Below are 22,377 nucleotides of genomic sequence, written 5' to 3' on the forward strand. Positions count from 1 at the left end.
CACATGTCCATAACTGATCCCTCAATACTTTACCTTTATACGTTTTGTTGAAGTTATCCCAAAGGTGCCTCACACAGAATCTTGTCTCAAAGCATTAGGCACAATGTCTTTAAAGGCACCAGCAGTCTTTTTGCTTGTCAGCAGGCACCGGAGTGAGGGCATTTTTGTCCCATTGCGATCCTCTCGATGTCACGAGCGCGTAGGTGTGCTCGGATTTCATTTTGGGTACCGTTAGAGTTCCGAACGGATATCGATATCGCGTATTTTCCGGTTCGCTAGGTTTGGACCGCTGATGGTCCTCGGTTATAATATGTTGATCTCGTATTACTGGATCGTAGAATTCGACGGATCGTAAAATGGAGTCCCGGATACTCCAGAAATGTCAACCCTAGGTTAGGTTTTAGTGATCGTCCGATCGTGCGATCGTGAGCGATCCGACCGTCCGATCTGGACCAAACTTGCAGGACATGTGTCCTAGAGCCTGTAGAACCTATAGGAACTTTCGGATAGGAATTTGGAGGTCGTGGGCCCTGCGGGCCTGTGTGACCAAGTTTGGGTAGTTTGACCCTGGGTTGACCGCTAGACTTTTGTTGTAGTTCTATCATCCCAGGAGGGTTAGAATGACCTTAGTGACAGGTCTTGAGCGTTGTTGAGTTCAATGGTTATTATGCGAATTTAAAATATTATTATATGATTTAAATTGTGAAATTATCAGATGCTATACCAGGGTTGAGGTTTATTTAGTAGTAGAAATTATATGTTATATATTTAATTGTGTGGGTGTATAAAGGTAAATAAAGCGATCGAATGGTAGTTTACAGTGCTATACGACTACCCCACGCACTTCATATTATGATTGTGAGAGGGTCGGTGAGAATGTAGCTGCCCAGTGAGGTCGCACGCGCCTTTGGATTAGCCGGCAGTTGATGCACCCACACGTGGCGGGTGCGCCTCGACGATGAGGAGATATGATTGTGTGAGGGCTGGTGAGAATGTAGCCAGCCTGGGCAGGAGGTCGCACACGCCTTTGGATTAGCCGGCAGTTGATGCACTCCCATACGTGGCGCCCCGACGATGAGGAGATGTGATTGTGTGATGGTGGTGAGAATGTAGCCGTGCCGTGGCTGGTGAGAATGTAGCCTGTGCCCACAGGAGGTCGCACGCGCCTTTGGATTAGCCGGCAGTTGATTGCATACACGTGGCAAGGCGTCCCGACGATGAGGAGATGTGATTGTGTGATGGTGGTGAGAATGTAGCCAGCCTGGGCAGGAGATCGCACGCGCCTTGGATTAGCCGGCGAGTTGATGCACCTACATACGGGCCGGGTGCCCCGACGATGAGGGGAGATGTGATTGTGTGATGGCTGGTGAGAATGTAGCGGCTGGTGAGAATGTAGCCAGCCAGCAGGAGGTCGCACGCGCCTTTGGATTAGCCGGCAGTTGATTGACCCACACGCGGGCAAGCGCCCCACGATGAGGGAGATATGGCTGTGTGAGGTGGTGAGAATGTAGCCGTGCCCACAGGAGGTCGCACGCGCCTTTGGATTAGCCGGGCGTGTTGACAGGACCCCATAAGTGGCCGGGTGCGCCCCGACGATGAGGGGAGATATGGCTGTGTGAGGGCTGGTGAGAATGTAGCCAGGCCCAGGGAGGTCGCACGCGTCTTGGATTAGCCGGCGTGTTGACAGGCCCCATACGAGGCCGGGTGCGTCCCATCGTATGAAGGGTGATATTGTGATTGTGTTTGATGAGTTGTGATGGATAAATCCTAGAATATATGTATTTGTGTGGTGGTAATGGTTTATTTGATATTAGGAGCCAGGATAGATACGAAAGAGCTACGTGTGGCTTGATCCTCAAGAAGGGTGAGGCACTGAAGTTACTAGGTGCAGCCACAGATTAGACCCCACTTAGGTGGTCTTATTGGGATTGGTTTGGACCTCGTTGTTGGTCCCAAAACTTGGTTGAATTGAGGCTTGTCCTGGGGACTAAGTGAGTGAAGGTGCGCGTGAGTAGATTTTGAAATTGTTATATGCATGTTTGATGCATTAAATTATTGTAAAACTTTGTGGGCAGTTTTGCTAGAATCATTTGAAGGCCGGAGGCCATTTGTGTAAATTGCATGAGGTTATTTTGTGCGTGCTGCCGATTGGGTTATAAAATGCGTTCTATGCAGGTGGGAATTTTGGGGAAATGTTTAGTTTGTGGGAGACTCACAAATTTCTGTAGAAAGTCTCGTGCCCTTAATCCTCTATGGTAAATGAGGACGTAGAGATAAGGAGTGAACCCGACGTGGGTGTGATGTCGGGGTCTCCGCAGGTTCGCCCCAGTTCCAGGAAATTTGGGACGGGTCCTGTCATGATCGCTTTATTATGTTGAGGTTATTAGCCAAGACACTCACCCAACCATTAGGTCATCGTGTCATTTAGGCTCATGCCTCACTCTTACTGGTCCAAGTACTGTTCTCATGTTAGTAGCAAGGAGTATGACACGATGCCTAGACCAAGCTAGCATCACACTCTATGTCAAGTCTCGCTTTGATCCCATTTCGCTCTCGGCTCCATGGCTTCTCTCGTTCTCTAGCCCCCGTGGCTTGTATGTCTCTTGGTTGTCCTCATGGTTATTTGGTCCCCAAGACCTTTAGGCATCTTGATTAATAACTTTGACGGTTAATGGAGAAAAAGTTATCGGACGCACGTTAGCGTGGGCGGAGTGGAGCAGCTATAGTTGAGCGCCACTTCGCACGTTATTTGAACATTGAATCGAAGACGTACAGAGATCGAGCTTGAAACGATGAATATTTAAATAAATCGAAAACTAAAAATAATGTGCGAAGTGGTATAAATCAAGAATTAAAGACAACGAGGCCTCCTAACCACATGAATGCAGTAGGGAACATGATTCTAAACTATAAGAAAATTCATAATCAAGCATTAGGAGTTAGGGCATTCAAGAATCGCACCTTCGTAATGTCATAGAGAATTCAGCTTCAAAGCAATACGGCTCAAGCAATAGTAGTCTTCTAGCGAACGAGGAGCTAAAGTACTTAATTAACTGTGAGAGTGTAAGACCCGTGTCTTGGGGAAACAAGAACGGTGAGCAATCTCACATCGCTCGGGGAGGGAAAGGTGAAGTGCTTAAATGTGTGGACACTTCTCTTCCTAGCACGAGGCCTTTTGGGAGCTCACTGGCTTCGGATTCTTAGGAACTCCGAGTTAAGCGAGTTGGGGCTAGAGTAATCCCTGGATGGGTGACCCACTGGGAAGTTGCTCGTGAGCTCCCAGAAACAAAACCGTGAGGGCAGAGAGGGGGGCCCAAAGCGGACAATATCGTGCTAGGAGTCGGGTCGTGACAAATGGTATCAAAGCGACCGAAGTGTTCCATGAGGACGCTGGGCCCTAAGGGTGGATTGTACGACCCGTGTCTTGGGGAAACAAGAACGGTGAGCAATCCCACATCGCCGGGGAGGAAGGGTGAAGTGCTTAAATGTGTGGACACTTCTCTTCCTAGCACGAGGCCTTTTCACCGGCTTCGGATTCTTAGGAACCCAAGTTAAGCGAGTTGGGGCTAGAGTAATCCCGTGACGGTGACCCACTGGGAAGTTGCTCGTAAGCTCTCGAAACAAAACCATGATGGCAGAGAGGGGGGCCCAAAACGGACAATATCATGCTAGGGGAGTCGGGTCGTGACAGAGAGAGAATCCAGAAATTGTGAGAGAAAGAGATGGAGAGAGAGAAGTGATGAGAACGTTCAGGTCTGAATGAAAAACAAAAGAGGAAATGTCACACCCCGGGATCGGGTCCGTCGTAGCACAATATAATCCACTTTGGGCTCCTCTCGCCTCACGGTTTTGTTTCTGGAGCTCACTAGCAACTTCCCAGTGGGTCACCCATCCTGGGATTACTCTAGCCCCAACTCGCTTAACTTCGAGTTCCTAAGAAGCCTGAGCTCCCAAAAGGCATCGTGCTAGATAGAGGTGGGCATGTACATATAAGGCACATCACCCCCTCTCTGTTGGTCGATCTGGGATATTATAGGAAATTTAAAAAAATCTTACATTTTTAGAAGATTGCAAATATATATATATATATATATATATATGTACAATCACGCCGTTAGAAGACACAAATTACCTTTTTAAGGCGTGTTTTCATATACCGTAAATATCAGTTATGAACGACACACATTACTCTCTTTTAAGGCGTGCTTTGTCATATGCCATAAACATGAATTATTAACAACACGAATAGAAAGCATGCCGTAAATAACAAGTCATATAAGCTCCAATTTGGTGCAGTGCTTGTAAGATACGTAAATCACATGATGAATTTTCAACTTATGGATGGGAGGAATTTGGATGAATTTCTTCTTTAATTGTATCTTAAGTTGAGAGGTAATTTTGTTATTATCAACCCATCGCATATTTGGGCCAGTTTTCGGAAAAATAGAAAGGTATGATTTTGCGTGTGTGCATTTGATGGGCTTCGTCAAATCTGCCAGGTCTTCTTCTTCGTGAGGAATAAGCATCTTACAAACCATAGCATGCGCAAAGCGTGATAACTGCAAATCACCTGAGGAGATTTGCCACTGCTATGCCTCGACGAGTGCCTTGAAGCGTGGCTTATATCGATTGTCAAATAAAAAAAACGACGGCTAGTGTTACAAGTGTGGAGTTTTTGTTTGACAAAGGGGCCAAAAGTCTCCAAACGATACAGCAAATTAACAAAGTGATGAGGGATTCACTGAGACTCCCATGTTCTCAGCTTACGACCGCTAATCTCTCCTAAGCCGCGCTAAAAGATTTTACAATTTTAGACCGCCTTCACATTCTTCTTCTCTATTTATACTTTTCCGAGCCTACATGCTTCTCCATCCCAAAATCTTCTAAGCACCTTTAGAAATCTCTCTCGGTCTCACTCTCTCTCTCTGTTTTTATACACTCCAAACAAACATCATGAAAGGCTTCATGGTTTTTCTAATGCTTGCCATGCTAATAGCTTCAGCCATCACTACTCTCTCTGCAATACCAGAAGAAGAAGAATCATTCTTCAATGAGGAAAACAATACTGATGCAAAGGACGAAGCCAAAAACCAGTTTGGAAAAAGCACTTCTCTAAGAAGCCGCTTCCTTGCCTACGGCAAGTGTGGGACGAAATGCAAGTACTCAGAGATTTGCTGCGAAGGTAAGTGTGTGAATCCGAACTCGGACAATGAAAACTGCGGCAGCTGCAACAACGCGTGCAAGAAAGGCACTTCATGTGCGTATGGACTGTGCAGCTATGCATGAACACTAATTATCATGACGCAGCAGATCGATAAGGAATAAGGATATTGCAATATTAATTGCGCAGCTATACTTTTATACATGAAAATAATTTATAAGGACCCTTGAAATAAGAATATGGGATTGTGATCTGTAATTTTATATTTATTTTCACTAATGAGAGCAACACGAATTCCAGAGTCATGACTTTGTGTTAATTAGCAGCATATTATGCATGAGCCCAAGCAAATAAGCAGCTTGCCTAACCTGCATGTTTCTTCATCAAAATAATCATTCTCTCTAAATTGTTTTATGCATGTCTCTTGTTCATATTCACCTAATTCGAGTATAATTATATATATATATATATATATATTCTTCGGAAACCCAACTTTGTTTGCTGCTGAGTTAACGTTTTGTGCCCCTTGGAATGAATTTAGGCCATGCAATATTATTATTCATAGAAAAAACACATGCAATAATATTCCTCTATCACCTAGGACAGATTGCTGCAGCCAAAAAATGTGTGGAGTTCACATATCCAACTGTGGTTCTTGTGGGAAGAGATGCATCAGCTCAGAGATATATATCCTGCAGCACTCATTGTATGAATCCAATGTCCCACAATCAAAACTGTGGCAAGTGCTCCAACCACTGCAAGAAAGGCGCTTCTTGTGACAATGGAATGTGCGACTATGTATATATATATATATATTAATATATATCTCATGAACCCCCAGATCTACTTATTCTCAATAACGATCAAACGACATATATATGCATGTGCATATAAATATATATACATATTGATCCATCTATATTTATTATTTTAGTCATTTAAGTATTTAATTGTATGTTGTTTTTAATATAAGTGATCGTCTAAACTACAATATTTGAACTTTTAGATATAAGACGCATTTATTTGCTTCTTGAAAAGGCCTTTAATCTTTAATTTGAAAATTCTTTTTTTTTTTCTTTTCCCAATCCATCTATATTTAGTACACTACTATTGTATAATTGAGAGAGAGAGAGAGACGAAGAGAGTCCACGTACACATTATTAACTGGACTTTTAATCACAATGGCATTGGCAATGCAAAGAGGCCATACGTTTTTTTATTAACGTTTGGGCCATGACAATGCAAAGAAAATATGGCTTCTAAGTTCTAAGGGCGAGTTTGGCATTGATGTGCTTAAAAAAAACAGCCGTCATGTGAGAATAATCACTGTAAAATAAAGCTGCTAAGGTTTTGGTAAACGGTATTTGAAAAAGTTGTTTGAGTAGTCAAAGTGTTTGTAAATTTTTATCAAAAGTGCTTTTACTATGTATAATGACACATTGGACAACATGCAATCACTCATGTTTACTTGTTATACGCATTGAACGCTTCCACTTTTCTCTAGCAGAGACTACTCCTTATGAGTCTCGCCTTTAGCGACTATCTGATCGCTTTATTGTGTTGAGGTTATTAGCGAAGACACTCACCCAACCGGTAGGTCATCATGTCATTTAGGCTCATGCCTCACTCCTACTGGTCCAAGTACTGTTCTCATGCTGGTAGCAAGGAGTATGACACGATGCCTAGACCAAGCTAGCAAAGCACACTCTGTGTCAAGTCTCGCTTTGGTCCCATTTCGCTCTCGGCTCCATGGCTTCTCGCGTTCTCTAGCCCCCGTGGCTTGTATGTCTCTTGGTTGTCCTCATGGTTATTTGGTCCTCAAGACCTTTGGGCATCTTGATTAATAACTTTGACGGTTAGTGGAGAAAAAGTTATCAGTCGCACGTTAGCGTGGGCGGAGTGGAGCAGCTATAGTTGAGCACCACTTCGCACGTTATTTGAACATTGAATTGAAGACGTACAGAGATCGAGCTTGAAACGTTGAATATTTAAATAAATCGAAAAATGAAAATAATGTGCGAAGTGGTATAAATCAAGAATTAAAGACAACGAGGCCTCCTAACCACATGAATGCAGTAGGGAACATGATTCTAAACTATAAGAAAATTCATAATCAAGCATTAGGAGTTAGGGCATTAGAGAATCGCACCTTTGTAATGTCATAGAGAATTCAGCTTCAAAGCAATACGGCTCAAGCAATAGTAGTCTTCTAGTGAACGAGGAGCTGAAGTTCTTGATTAACTGTGAGAGAGAATCCAGAAATTGTTAGAGAAAGAGATGGAGAGAGAGAAGTGATGAGAACGTTCAGGTCTGAATGAAAAACAAAAGAGGAAATGTCACACCCCGGGATCGTGTCCGTCGTAGCACAATATTGTCCGCTTTGGGCTCCCCTCTCTGCCCTCATGGTTTTGTTTCTGGGAACTCACAACCAACTTCCCAGTGGGTCACCCGTCCTGGGATAGCTCTAGCCTCAACTCGCTTAATTTCAGAGTTCCCATGACTCTGAAGCCAGTGAGCTCCCAAAAGGCATCGTGCTAGATAGAGGTGGGCATGTATATATAAGGCACATCACCCCCTCTCGGTTGGTCGATCTGGGATATTATAGGAGATTTAAAAAAATCTTATATTTTTAGCAGATTGCAAATATTTTGGAGGGTTTCGGGAAGAAAAAAATGAATTTATATATTACGACATACTCAGTCCGTAATATATATACATATATATATATATATCACGGTGTATATACAATCACGGCGTTAGAAGACACAAATTACCTTTTTAAGGCATGTTTTCATATACCGTAAATATCAGTTATGAACGACACACATTACTCTCTTTTAAGGCGTGCTTTGTCATATGTCATAAACATGAATTAACAACACGAATAGAAAGCATGTCGTAAATAACAAGTCATATAAGCTCCAATTTGGTGCAATGCTTGTAAGATACGTAAATCACATGATGAATTTTCAACTTATGGATGGGAGGAATTTAGATGAATTTCTTCTTTAATTGTATCTTAAGTTGAGAGGTAACTTTGTTATTATCAACCCATCGCATATTTGGGCCAGTTTTCGGAAAAATAGAAAGGTATGATTTTGCGTGTGTGCATTTGATGGGCTTCGTCAAATCTGCCAGGTCTTCTTCTTCGTGAGGAATAAGCATCTTACAAACCATAGCATGCGCAAAGCGTGATAACTGCGAAACACCTGAGGAGATTTGCCACTGCTATGCCTCGACGAGTGCCTTGAAGCGTGGCTTATATCGATTGTCAAATAAAAAACGACGGCTAGTGTTACAAGTGTGGAGTTTTTGTTTGACAATGGGGCCAAAAGTCTACAAACGATACAGCAAATTAACAAAGTGATGAGGGATTCACTGAGACTCCCATGTTCTCAGCTTACGACCGCTAATCTCTCCTAAGCCGCGCTAAAAGATTTTACGAATTTTAGACCGCCTTCACATTCTTCTTCTCTATTTATACTTTTCCGAGCCTACATGCTTCTCCATCCCAAAATCTTCTAAGCACCTTTAGAAATCTCTCTCGGTCTCACTCTCTCTCTCTGTTTTTATACACTCCAAACAAACATCATGAAAGGCTTCATGGTTTTTCTAATGCTTGCCATGCTAATAGCTTCAGCCATCACTACTCTCTCTGCAATACCAGAAGAAGAAGAATCATTATTCAATGAGGAAAACAATACTGATGCAAAGGACGAAACCAAAAACCAGTTTGGAAAAAGCACTTCTCTAAGAAGCCGCTTCCTTGCCTACGGCAAGTGTGGGATGAAATGCAAGTACTCAGAGATTTGCTGCGAAGGTAAGTGTGTGAATCCGAACTCGGACAATGAAAACTGCGGCAGCTGCAACAACGCGTGCAAGAAAGGCACTTCATGTGCGTATGGACTGTGCAGCTATGCATGAACACTAATAATCATGACGCACCAGATAGGTCACTGCTACTGGATCGATAAGGAATAAGGATATTGCAATATTAATTGCAAGGAATAAGGGCTCGGTAACCGTCACCATTCGATGGGCTTTGCCAATAAATTGTTTATTGTAAGGAAATCATCAATATTATCATCCCTTAATTAAAAAAGTTCTTATTATTTGTTGATGTTAGTTACTTGTCAGATATAATATATCACCAGGATTCAACCTGTTCCTTTTTATTTTTTATTCTTCCAACTCGCACGCATATAGATGGCAGGAATTTGGATGAATTTCTTTTTTAGTTGTATATTAACGACGAACTAATTTGATTAAACAGTTAAGAGATATGGTCTCATTTAAGGTTCTTTGATAAGACACTTATTATGGAATCAAACAGTTGTAGAGAGAGGCTCGCTGGAGAAGAAGAAGAAGGGGTTAAGTGTTCCCGGAGCCGTTCCTTTAGTTTTTTTTTTTTTTTTAATTCTCTGAGCTTTATTTGGCATATATAGAGTGGAGAACTTGAAACTAAGTTGTCTTTTTTAAAGCACAATAAATAAGGGCACAAGACGGTTGTTGGGCATGTAATACGCTAGCAAACCAAAACCAGAGCAGTGATGAATTGATTAGAATTTAGAACAATCAACCTAGTGATATTGGAAGACCTATTCTAATTTCTAAACACTTCTAGAACCAATTATCATAGCGAAATATATATTCTTTTATCTAATTTGAAGCATATATCATCACATTAGGGTCGGTATTTGATATTCTGTACCTGCATACGAAGCTTCCCTATATTTTAAAACAAGATAAAAACAATTACATTTATTTTATTATATAATACATTTCAGTTTGGTACGTATAAGGAATTTAGTTGCAAGGCATTTTGGCATCTTAATTGTAATTTGTATGGTCAAGACTCACGTCTATATTGACTCCCGAGATAAAATCGAACAACGCGACAAGCGTAGCTAGCTATAGTTATTAGTTGTAAGGAAAACAGCATACGCCAAATATATATATATATATATATATATTCACATTAAAAGTTGGTCAAAATGATACTGAATTGATATTGATAACAACTTTTCTTTAGTCTGGAGTTTTTGTAATTGTAATTATACTGGCATGCGAGCCCAGTTAGGAAACAAGCCCAAGAATCTTCCCGTATAATTTGTGCAGGCTTTAATTTCTCTATTCTTATTCACCTAATTTCTAGAATACGTAATATATTCTTCGGAAGCATAAGTTTGTTTACTGATGAATTAACGTTTTGTACGGCCCCTTGAATTAGACCAACCATGCAAATATTCCCCACACGTTGATCACCTCTGTCAGCCCTCACGCCACTCTACATATACTTCTTCAGCCCCTGCATGCTTCTCCATCTATCCAATCTTTACACACATTCTAGCTCATTCCTTTTCTTCGATACATACACGACGTCGACCTACCAAATTAATTCAAATCAGTTGCAAAGAAATGGGAGAAGCTGAATAAAAAATAAAAAATGATTTAATTATACTTGCTAAAACAGCATATGCCAAATCTTTAAACTAAAGAAATGAGACATCCCTGCTAACAACATTCTTTAGCTAGTTAATTAATCATGGTTAGTTTGGTTTCTTGGACCCTTGAAATAAGAATATGGGATTGAAAATCAAATGATCCTGTCTGTAATTATATATTTATTTTCACTAATGAAAGCAAGGCGAATTCCAGAGTCATGACTTTGTGTAAATTAGCAGCATATTATGCATGACCCCAGGAAATAAGCAGCTTGCCTAACCTGCATGTTTCTTCATCAATAATAATCTTTCTCTCTCTAAGTTGTTTTATGCATGTTTCTTACTCATACTCACCTAATTCGAGTATAATTAATATATTGATTCTTCTCCCTCTCTCTATTTATAGCTCTTTCTAACCTGCATGCTTCCAAGTTAAGCAGCCATATATACTTAGCTGTATGTCTCTTTGGTTTGTCATATGCCATAAACATGAATTATTAACAACACGAATAAAAAGCATGCCGTAAATATCAAGTCATATAAGCTCCAATTTGGTGCAGTGCTTGTAAGTTACGTAAATCACAGGATGAATTTTCAACTTATGGATGGGAGGAATTTGGATGAATTTCTTCTTTAATTGTATCTTAAGTTGAGAGGTAATTTTGTTATTATCAACCCATCGCATATTTGGGCCAGTTTTCGGAAAAACAGAAAGGTATGATTTTGCGGGTGTGCATTTGATGGGCTTCGTCAAATCTGCCAGGTCTTCTTCTTCGTGAGGAATAAGCATCTTACAAACCATAGCATGCGCAAAGCGTGATAACTGCGAAACACCTGAGGAGATTTGCCACTGCTATGCCTCGACGAGTGCCTTGAAGCGTGGCTTATATCGATTGTCAAATAAAAAACGACGGCTAGTGTTACAAGTGTGGAGTTTTTGTTTGACAATGGGGCCAAAAGTCTCCAAACGATACAGCAAATTAACAAAGTGATGAGGGATTCACTGAGACTCCCATGTTCTCAGCTTACGACCGCTAATCTCTCCTAAGCCGCGCTAAAAGATTTTACGAATTTTAGACCGCCTTCACATTCTTCTTCTCTATTTATACTTTTCCGAGCCTACATGCTTCTCCATCCCAAAATCTTCTAAGCACCTTTAGAAATCTCTCTCGGTCTCACTCTCTCTCTCTGTTTTTATACACTCCAAACAAACATCATGAAAGGCTTCATGGTTTTTCTAATGCTTGCCATGCTAATAGCTTCAGCCATCACTACTCTCTCTGCAATACCAGAAGAAGAAGAATCATTCTTCAATGAGGAAAACAATACTGATGCAAAGGACGAAGCCAAAAACCAGTTTGGAAAAAGCACTTCTCTAAGAAGCCGCTTCCTTGCCTACGGCAAGTGTGGGAAGAAATGCAAGTACTCAGAGATTTGCTGCGAAGGTAAGTGTGTGAATCCGAACTCGGACAATGAAAACTGCGGCAGCTGCAACAACGCGTGCAAGAAAGGCACTTCATGTGCGTATGGACTGTGCAGCTATGCATGAACACTAATTATCATGACGCAGCAGATAGATCACTGCTACTGGATCGAGAAGGAATAAGGATATTGCAATATTAATTGCGCAGCTATACTTTTATACATGAAAATAATTTATAAGGACCCCTGAAATAAGAATATGGGATTGTGATCTGTAATTTTATATTTATTTTCACTAATGAGAGCAACACAAATTCCAGAGTCATGACTTTGTGTTAATTAGCAGCATATTATGCATGGGCCCAAGCAAATGTGCGGAGTTGACATATCCAACTGTGGTTCTTGTGGGAAGAGATGCATCAGCTCAGAGATATATATCCTGCAACACTCATTGTATGAATCCAATGTCTCACAATCAAAACTGTGGCAAGTGCTCCAACCACTGCAAGAAAGGCGCTTCTTGTGACAATGGAATGTGCGACTATGCATAGAAATATTATATATATATATATATATATATATTAATATATATGTCATGAACCCCCAGATCTACTTATTCTCAATAACGATCAAATGACATATATATATGCATGTGCATATAAATATATATACATATTGATCCATCTATATTATTATTTTAGTCATTTAAGTATTTAATTGTATGTTGTTTTTAATATAAGTGATCGTCTAAACTACAATATTTGAACTTTTAAATATAAGACGCATTTATTTGCTTCTTGAAAAGGCCTTTAATCTTTAATTTGAAAATTCTTTTTTTTTTTCTTTTCCCAATCCATCTATATTTAGTACAGTACTATTGTATAATTGAGAGAGAGAGAGAGAGAGAGAGAGAGAGAGAGAGAGTCCACGTATACATTATTAACTGGACTTTTAATCACAATGGCATTGGCAATGCAAAGAGGCCATACTTTTTTTTTATTAACGTTTGGGCCATGACAATGCAAAGAAAATATGGCTTCTAAGTTCTAGGGGCTAGTTTGGCATTGATGTGCTTAAAAAAGCAGTTGTTTCTGCATGAGAATAATCAGCTGTAAAATAAAGCTGCTAAGGTTTTGGTAAACGGTATTTGAAAAAGTTGTTTGAGTAGTCAAAGTGTTTGGTAAATTTTTATCAAAAGTGCTTTTATTATGTATAATGACACATTAGACAACATGCAATCACTCATGTTTACTTGTTATACGCATTGAACGCTTCCACTTTTTCTCTAGCAGAGACTACTCCTTATGAGTCTCGCCATTAGCAACTATCTGATCGCTTTATTGTAAGGGTGGCATTTTAAACCTAAAAACCGCAAAAACCAACCGACAATTTACCGCAATGAAACCGCAATCGCATTAAACCGAACCGCATTTGCGGTATTAAGAACCGAACCGTATTTGCGGTTGCGGTTGCGGTATTTGATTTTCAAAACTTGCGATTACCGCAAACCGCAAAGTATAGCTGCACGGATGATGAGGTTCTATAAGGAAATAGAACATATGACAACTTGTAAGTAATTAGTTTATTTACGCTAATGTTATTTATGCTTCTTCTTATAATAAAATGTATTAAACTATGTTGTTTTATTTGTAGATAACATTGGTGCTCAAACAAGACAACGGGATTCTTCAAATCCACTCACCACCAACACTTGAGTTTGTAACTTTAGTTTGTAACATTGGTGCATTGCATTTTCCTTTTAGTTTGTAACTTTAATTAACTTTGAATTGGATTTTTCTTTTTGGTTGTAACTTTAATTCATTTTGCTTTACATTTTCCTTTTGGTTTGTAACTTTAAAGGATTTGGAATTGGAATGCTTGAGAAGTTTAACTTTAATTGGAATGCTTGTAATTGTAACTTTAATTTTCTCAGGTTGTAAATGCTTGAGAAGTTGAGGAGATTGTGAATTTCTATATGCTTGAGAAATTGAGGTTGTATATTTATTTATTTAGGTTGTGAATTTATATTTTTGTGAATGCTTGAGAACTTGCGGTTTTAAAAATCACCAAACCGCAAATAGTCGGTCGGTTTGCCGTTTGAGTAAAAATTAGCGGTTACCGAACTGCAACCACCCCTACTTTATTGTGTTGAGGTTATTAGCCAAGACACTCACCCAACCGGTAGGTCATCGTGTCATCTAGGCTCATGCCTCACTCTTATTGGTCCAAATACTATTCTCATGTTGGTAGCAAGGAGTATGACACGATGCCTAGACCAAGCTAGCATCACACTCTGTGTCAAGCCTCGCTTTGATACCATTTCGCTCTCGACTCCATGGCTTCTTGCGTTCTCTAGCCCCCGTGGCTTGTATGTCTCTTGGTTGTCCTCATGGTTATTTGGTCCTCAAGACCTTTAGGCATCTTGATTAATAACTTTGACGGTTAGTGGAGAAAAAGTTATCGGTCACACGTTAGCGTGGGCGGAGTGGAGCAGCTATAGTTGAGCGCCACTTCGCACGCTTTTTTGAACACTGAATCGAAGACGTACAGAAACGATGAATATTTAAATAAATTGAAAAATGAAAATAATGTGCGAAGTGGCATAAATCAAGAATAAAAGACAACGAGGCCTCCTAACCACATGAATGCAGTAGGGAACATGATTCTAAACTATAAGAAAATTCATAATCAAGCATTAGGAGTTAGGGCATTAGAGAATCGCACCTTTGTAATGTCATAGAGAATTCAGCTTCAAAGCAATACGGCTCAAGCAATAGTAGTCTTCTAGCAAACAAGGAGTTGAAGTTCTTGATTAACTGTGAGAGAGAATCCAGAAATTGTTAGAGAAAGAGATGGAGAGAGAGAAGTGATGAGAACGTTCAGGTCTGAATGAAAAACAAAAGAGGAAATGTCACACCAGGATCGTGTCCGCCGTAGCACAATATTGTCCGCTTTGGGCTCCTCTCTGCCCTCATGGTTTTGTTTCGGGAACTCACAACCAACTTCTCAGTGGGTCACCCGTCCTGGGATAGCTCTAGCCTCAACTCGCTTAATTTCGTGGTTCCCATGACTCTGCGTGAGCTCCCAAAAGGCATCGTGCTAGACAGAGGTGGGCATGTATATATAAGGCACATCACCCTCTCTGTTGGTCGATCTGGGATATTATAGGAGATTAAAAAAAATCTTATATTTTTAGCAGATTGCAAATATTTTGGAGGGTTTGGAAGAAAAAATGAATTTATATATTACGACATACTCAGTCCGTAATATATATACATATATATATATATCACGTGTATATACTGTAACACTCCGATTTCAAATTTATCCTATGTTTTAATTTATTTCAATGGAATTGAGAATTTATCCGTGAGATAGGGTATTTTAGTCATTTTATTATCCGGAAGGAATTTGGGAATTTCGGTTGTACCGTTGCGTAGAGCCCGGTGAGATGAGTCCGTAGACACGTAGTGGGCTCGAATCGGAGTTGTAACGAGAGAGATATGATCAAATGCAGCTCAGTGGCATAATCGTAAAAATTTTGAAATAGATTTTTGGTTAAAAGACGGAATTGCCCCCTCTCTCTCTCTCTCTCTCCGCGCGTCTCCTTCTCTCTCCTCGGGTTCGCGATGGCGGAAACCGCCACGTTTGGCCGGCCGTGCTCTCGCCCGGCTACTAAACTTGACGGGCCGGAAAATGACCGGCGTCGCCTCTTCCTACCCCACCAGTCTCACCACCACCACGGATTTCGCCGAAAATCAAGAAACAACTCGTTTCGCGAAACTTCGCCGGCTTCGTTCTCCGTCGTCCGCCACCGATTCCGCAAGTGAGGTATGGTTTCTCACCTATTTTCCGAGCTCTAGCTGATGGTTGAGTAGGTTTGCATCGATTTTGAGTGTACATCATCCGATTTTCCATTTAGGGTTCGGCCGGTTTTGCGATCGCGATTCCGCCACCTCCGATCAATTTTTGGGGTATGCCCAAGAACAAAAGTGACTCCAAATTAGGTGTATTACCTAGGTAGGAGTCTTGGCTCACGATTTGGAAGTTTTCCAGAATGCGATATTGCTTTAGACACCCACGCTGCGCGCGGTGGCTGCGCGTGGCACCGTGGTGAGGGCATTTTGTCCCACTATGATCCTCTCGATGTCACGAGCGCGAGGTGTGCTCGGATCTCATTTTGGATATCGTTAGAGTTCCGAACGGATATCGCATATCGCGTATTTTCCGGGTTCGCTAGGTTTGGACCGTTGGATGGTCCTAAAATTATAATATGTTGATCTAGGTATTACCAGGATCGTATAGGACTCGACGGATCGTAAAATGGAGTCCCGGATTCTCCGAAAATGCCAACCCTAGGGTTAGGTTTTAGTGACCGTCCGATCGACGATCGTGAACGATCCGACCGTCGATCTGGACCAAACTTGCGTGGACGTGTGCCCTAGACTTTGTAGAACCTATAGGAACTTTCGGATTATAATTTGGAGGTCGTGGGCCCCGCGAGCCTGTTTGACCAAGTTTGGGTAGTTTGACCCTGGGTTGACCGCTAGACTTTTGTTGTAGTTCTACCATCCCAGGAGGGTTAGAATGACCTTAGTGACAGGTCTTGAGCATTGTTGAGTTAAATGGTTTATACGTGAATTTAGGATATTATTATATGATTTAAATTGCGGAATTATCAGATGCTATACCAGGGTTGAGGTTTGTATAGGAGTAGAAATTATATTTTATATATTTAATTGTGTGGATGTATAAAGGTAAATAAAGCGATCGAATGTTAGTTTACAGTGCTATACGCACTACCCCACGTACCCCTCATATCGTGATCATGTTGAGGCCTTTAAACCCGTGTGGCTGGTGAGAATGTAGCCAGGCCAACAGAGGTCGCACGCCTTTGGATTAGCCGGCGTGTTGATGCACTCCCATACGTGGCCGGGTGCGCCCCGGACGTATGAGGGGAGATATGATTGTGTGAGGGGGTGAGAATGTAGCCGGCCCGGTGAGGTCGCACGCGCAGATCTTTGGATTAGCCGGCGTGTTGATGACCATACACGTGGCCGGGTGCGTCCCGTCATATGAGGGGATTATGTGATATGTTGATGGGTTCTCACGTGTCATAGGTTTATCCGGCGTGCGGATAGGTCCCATACGAGGCCGGGTGCGTCCCGTCGTATGCGGGGTGATATTGTGATTGTGTTTGGTGAGTTGTGATGAATAGATCCTAGAATGTATGTATTTGTGTGGCGGTAATGGTTTATTTGATATTAGGAGCCATGATAGATGCGTAAGAGCTACGTGTGGCTTGATCCCTTAGTAGGGTACGTAGGCAGCCTGAAGTTACTAGGTGCAGCCACAGCTTAGACTCCACTTAGGTGGTCTTATTGAGATTGGTTCGGACCTTGTTGTTGGTCCCGAAACTTGGTTGAATTGAGGCTTGTCCTGTGGACTGAGTGAGTGAAGGTGGGCATGAATAGATTTTGAATTTGTTATATGCATGTTTGATGTATTAAGTTATTTTAAAAACATGGTGGGCAGTTCTGCTAGAATCATTTGAAGGCCGGAGGCCATTTGTGTAAATTGCATGAGATTATATTGTGCGTGCTGCCGGTTGGGTTATAAAATGTGTTTTATGCAGGTGGAAATTTTGGGGAAACGTTCAATTTACAGGGGAGACTCTGCAAATTTGGCAGAAAGTCTCGTGCCCTTAATCCTCTCTCGGTAAATGAGGACATAGATTTAAGGAGTGAACCCGGCGTGGGTGTGATGCCGGGGTCTCCGCAGGTTCGTCGCCTCGGGTTCCGGAAATTCGGGACGGGTCCTGTCATATACAATCACGGCGTTAGAAGACACAAATTACCTTTTTAAGGCGTGTTTTCATATACCGTAAATATCAGTTATGAACGACACACATTACTCTCTTTTAAGGCGTGCTTTGTCATATGCCATAAACATGAATTATTAACAACACGAATAGAAAGTATGCCATAAATAACAAGTCATATAAGCTCCAATTTGGTGCAATGCTTGTAAGATACGTAAATCACATGATGAATTTTGAACTTATGGATGGGAGGAATTTGGATGAATTTCTTCTTTAATTGTATCTTAAGTTGAGAGGTAATTTTGATATTATGAACCCATCGCATATTTGGGCCAGTTTTCGGAAAAATAGAAAGGTATGATTTTGCGTGTGTGCATTTGATGGGCTTCGTCAAATCTGCCAGGTCTTCTTCTTCGTGAGGAATAAGCATCTTACAAACCATAGCATGCGCAAAGCGTGATAACTGCGAAACACCTGAGGAGATTTGCCACTGCTATGCCTCGACGAGTGCCTTGAAGCGTGGCTTATATCGATTGTCAAATAAAAAACGACGGCTAGTGTTACAAGTGTGGAGTTTTTGTTTGACAATGGGGCCAAAAGTCTCCAAACGATACAGCAAATTAACAAAGTGATGAGGGATTCACTGAGACTCCCATGTTCTCAGCTTACGACCGCTAATCTCTCCTAAGCCGCGCTAAAAGATTTTACTAATTTTAGACCGCCTTCACATTCTTCTTCTCTATTTATACTTTTCCGAGCCTACATGCTTCTCCATCCCAAAATCTTCTAAGCACCTTTAGAAATCTCTCTCGGTCTCACTCTCTCTCTCTCTCTGTTTTTATACACTCCAAACAAACAGCATGAAAGGCTTCATGGTTTTTCTAATGCTTGCCATGCTAATAGCTTCAGCCATCACTAGTCTCTCTGCAATACCAGACGAAGAAGAATCATTCTTCAACGAGGAAAACAATACTGATGCAAAGGACGAAACCAAAAACCAGTTCGGAAAAAGCACTTCTCTAAGAAGCCGCTTCCTTGCCTACGGCAAGTGTGGGAAGAAATGCAAGTACTCAGAGATTTGCTGCGAAGGTAAGTGTGTGAATCCGAACTCGGACAATGAAAACTGCGGCAGCTGCAACAACGCGTGCAAGAAAGGCACTTCATGTGCGTACGGACTGTGCAGCTATGCATGAACACTAATTATCATGACGCACCAGATAGATCACTGCTACTGGATCGAGAAGTAATAAGGATATTGCAATATTAATTGCGCAGCTATACTTTTATACATGAAAATAATTTATAAGGACCCTTGAAATAAGAATATGGGATTGTGATCTGTAATTTTATATTTATTTTCACTAATGAGAGCAACACGAATTCCAGAGTCATGACTTTGTGTTAATTAGCAGCATATTATGCATGAGCCCAAGCAAAAGCAGCTTGCCTAACCTGCATGTTTCTTCATCAATAATAATCATTCTCTCTAAATTGTTTTATGCATGTCTCTTGTTCATATATATATATATATATATATTCTTCGGAAACCCAACTTTTGTTTGCTGCTGAGTTAACGTTTTGTGCCCCTTGGAATGAATTTAGGCCATGCAATATTATTATTCATAGAAAAAACACATGCAATAATATTCTCTATCACCTAGGACAGATTGCTGCAGCAAAAAAAATGTGTGGAGTTGACATATCCAACTGTGGTTCTTGTGGGAAGAGATGCATCAGCTCAGAGATATATATCCTGCAGCACTCATTGTATGAATCCAATGTCCCACAATCAAAACTGTGGCAAGTGCTCCAACCACTGCAAGAAAGGCGCTTCTTGTGACAATGGAATGTGCGACTATGCACAGAAATATTATATAATATATATCTCGTGAACCCCCAGATCTACTTATTCTCAATAACGATCAAATGACATATATATGCATGTGCATATAAATATATATACATATTGATCCATCTGTATTTATTATTCTAGTCATTTAAGTATTTAATTGTACGTTGTTTTTAATATAAGTGATCGTCTAAACTACAATATTTGAACTTTTAGATATAAGACACATTTATTTGCTTCTTGAAAAGGCCTTTAATCTTTAATTTGAAATTTCTTTTTCTTTTTTTTCCCAATCCATCTATATTTAGTACAGTACTATTGTACAATTGAGAGAGAGAGAGAGAGAGAGAGAGAGAGAGAGTCCACGTTTACATTATTAACTGGACTTTTAATCACAATGGCTTTGGCAATGCAAAGAGGCCATACTTTTTTTTATTAACGTTTGGGCCATGACAATGCAAAGAAAATATGGCTTCTAAGTTCTAAGGGCTAGTTTGGCATTGATGTGCTTAAAAAAAAACAGCTGCTTCTGCTATGCTGTGAGAATAATTAGCTGTAAAATAAAGCTACTAAGGTTTTGGTAAATGGTATTTGAAAAAGTTGTTTGAGTAGTCAAAGTGTTTGGTAAACTTGGAACAAGAAACCCTAGCACCACTAGGAGCTTTGATGGTCTTTGGCTTCTTTAAATTGCACTACGTTCATGAATATTGAGATCAACCAAATAGAACAGCAGAAAAACTCCTATTGTCGGCAAGAAGGTCTACAACTTTGAAGTTTGCATCCTTGAATTTTCAGCCGTCAAAGTGGTGAGAATGGGCCCCCTTTTTTTTCGTGTTTGATTTTCATATATATATGCCTACAGCCGCCAGTTGAAAAAAAAAAACTGACGTTGATATTTTTCTACAGCCGCATGAACTCGTCTGTTGGTCTATCAAGCAACTTGTTGGTAAGCTTGAACCCATTCTTTTTTTGGTTGCTGTTGTGGAAGCAAGATTGGAAGGTGGAAGGGTAGGCAGGCTCAGGCTTGCGTGTGTTGAGCTTGAATTTGAGGCAACAAGGTGCTGGGCTCGAAGTGGAAGCAAGGAGGCGTCAGGCTTGGTGCGCGAGGTGGGCTGCGCAGGAGGAGAAGCTGGGCTGCGAGATTGAGACATGAGCTGGGCCTGGTGCAACATGGGCTGTGCGCTGGAGCTTGGGCAGGCGACGATGGGCCTTGGTGGTTGACGCTAGGCTGCGCAGGAGCATCTGCCGGATCTTCATGCCGGGCTGAGAAGTGGGCAAAGCTGCCCATTCATTCGACAAATTGGGCTGGTCCAAACAGCTCGAAATAACCCCTCTTTATTTTTCTTTTTTTTTTCGCTACTGCACATCTATTACTCTTTCAATCATTTTTATTTTATTTTATATGATGATATTTATACATATATATATATATATATTTTACAATAGGTACTTTGAAAGAAAGTGAAAAAAACGTAGATGTCCTATACCGCTTGGGTTTGATTCATCTCTCCGACTTGGTGATAACCCGCTCAAGCGCTTAGGCTTTACGTAAGTGGAGGACGAGTGAAGAACGTAGACGTCCTATACAGCTTGGGTTTGAACTATCTCTCCGACTTGGTGATAACTCGCTCAAGCGCTTAGGCTTTACGTAAGTGGAGGACAAGTGAAGAACGTAGACGTCCTATACCGCTTGGGTTTGAACCATCTCTCCGACTTGGTGATAACTCGCTCAAGCGCTTAGGCTTTACATAAGTGGGGGGCAAGTGAAAAACGTAGACGTCCTATACCGCTTGGGTTTGATCCATCTCTCCGACTTGGTGATAACCTACTTAAGTGCTTAGGCTTTACGTAAGTGGAGGATAAGTGAAGAACGTAGACGTCCTATACCGCTTGGGTTTGATCCATCTCTCCGACTTGGTGAAAACCCGCTCAAGCGCTTAGGCTTTACGTGGGGAAAAACGAGTGACAATTGTTTCTCGAGACATTCCACCTTTATCCGACTTTTCAAACTTGTACGAGTAAGCTCCTTTTTTTTTTCTTTTCTTTTCTTTTCTTCTTCTTTTTTTTTTTTTTTTTTTTTTTTTTAAGAAGTATGAAATCACCAGCTTGATACTAAATATTGTTTCATGTCGCTCATCTTATACAGATGGCCTTCTTCAAGTGTTTCAAGAAGGCACCGTTAGTATTCTTAAGGATGAAAGTAATAACCGGGACGAAGGTACCACATTGCTTGTAGGTGTGTCTCTCCTAGCTTCCGAAGTATCTGAGGTGGACAATTCTCTTCATATTCTGTCTTGGTCTCAAGAGGTGTTTTGTCAACTCAGCAACTTCAAAAATCAAAGTCTACAGATAAGGACCTTCACTCCACTGTTTTACAGTTAAAGTCCTCCCATCATACGGATACTAGTTCACCAAAGACGTTCGAGCTTCTTAGCGATCAAATCCATAATGGAGTAGTGAATTGGAGTTCTGCTCTCCCGACACGGTGAATCTACATTTACCGAGTATTACTGGGAGTGGCTTGAAGATGTGGTAAGTAGAAGTACTCAGGTTCTTAAGAGCACGGGTCTATATAATGCAGTATTTGCCTCATTATTTAGCTATGATCGACATGCTCCAGTCATTCGAGCCTTTTGCGAGTACTGGTGTCCTACAACGAATACTCTTCATACGTCGCAAG

At 41.1% G+C, this 22,377-nt stretch overlaps 4 protein-coding genes across 4 annotated transcripts; all 4 read left to right on the top strand.

Annotated features, from left to right (window-relative positions):
* Positions 1–4,857: 4,857 nt before the first annotated feature.
* On the top strand, positions 4,858–5,466 carry LOC148918621 (uncharacterized). The gene has a single exon (XM_089049253.1). The coding sequence runs from the start codon at positions 4,954–4,956 to the stop codon at positions 5,284–5,286; it is 333 nt and encodes a 110-aa protein (XP_088905379.1). The 5' UTR covers positions 4,858–4,953; the 3' UTR covers positions 5,287–5,466.
* Positions 5,467–8,518: 3,052 nt separating this feature from the next.
* LOC148918622 (uncharacterized) lies at positions 8,519–9,286 on the top strand. The gene has a single exon (XM_089049257.1). It carries the CDS (start codon positions 8,753–8,755, stop codon positions 9,083–9,085), a length of 333 nt encoding a protein of 110 aa, XP_088905383.1. The 5' UTR covers positions 8,519–8,752; the 3' UTR covers positions 9,086–9,286.
* Positions 9,287–11,716: 2,430 nt separating this feature from the next.
* LOC148918623 (uncharacterized) lies at positions 11,717–12,352 on the top strand. The gene has a single exon (XM_089049255.1). It carries the CDS (start codon positions 11,822–11,824, stop codon positions 12,152–12,154), a length of 333 nt encoding a protein of 110 aa, XP_088905381.1. The 5' UTR covers positions 11,717–11,821; the 3' UTR covers positions 12,155–12,352.
* A 6,260-nt stretch (positions 12,353–18,612) lies between these two features.
* Positions 18,613–19,239, top strand: LOC148918624 (uncharacterized). Its single transcript, XM_089047778.1, has one exon. It carries the CDS (start codon positions 18,709–18,711, stop codon positions 19,039–19,041), a length of 333 nt encoding a protein of 110 aa, XP_088903904.1. The 5' UTR covers positions 18,613–18,708; the 3' UTR covers positions 19,042–19,239.
* Positions 19,240–22,377: the final 3,138 nt, after the last annotated feature.

The sequence above is a fragment of the Prunus mume genome, linkage group LG3 (genome assembly GCF_029339155.1).
Source record: "Prunus mume cultivar Tortuosa linkage group LG3, ASM2933915v1, whole genome shotgun sequence".
Taxonomy (NCBI): Eukaryota; Viridiplantae; Streptophyta; class Magnoliopsida; order Rosales; family Rosaceae; genus Prunus; species Prunus mume.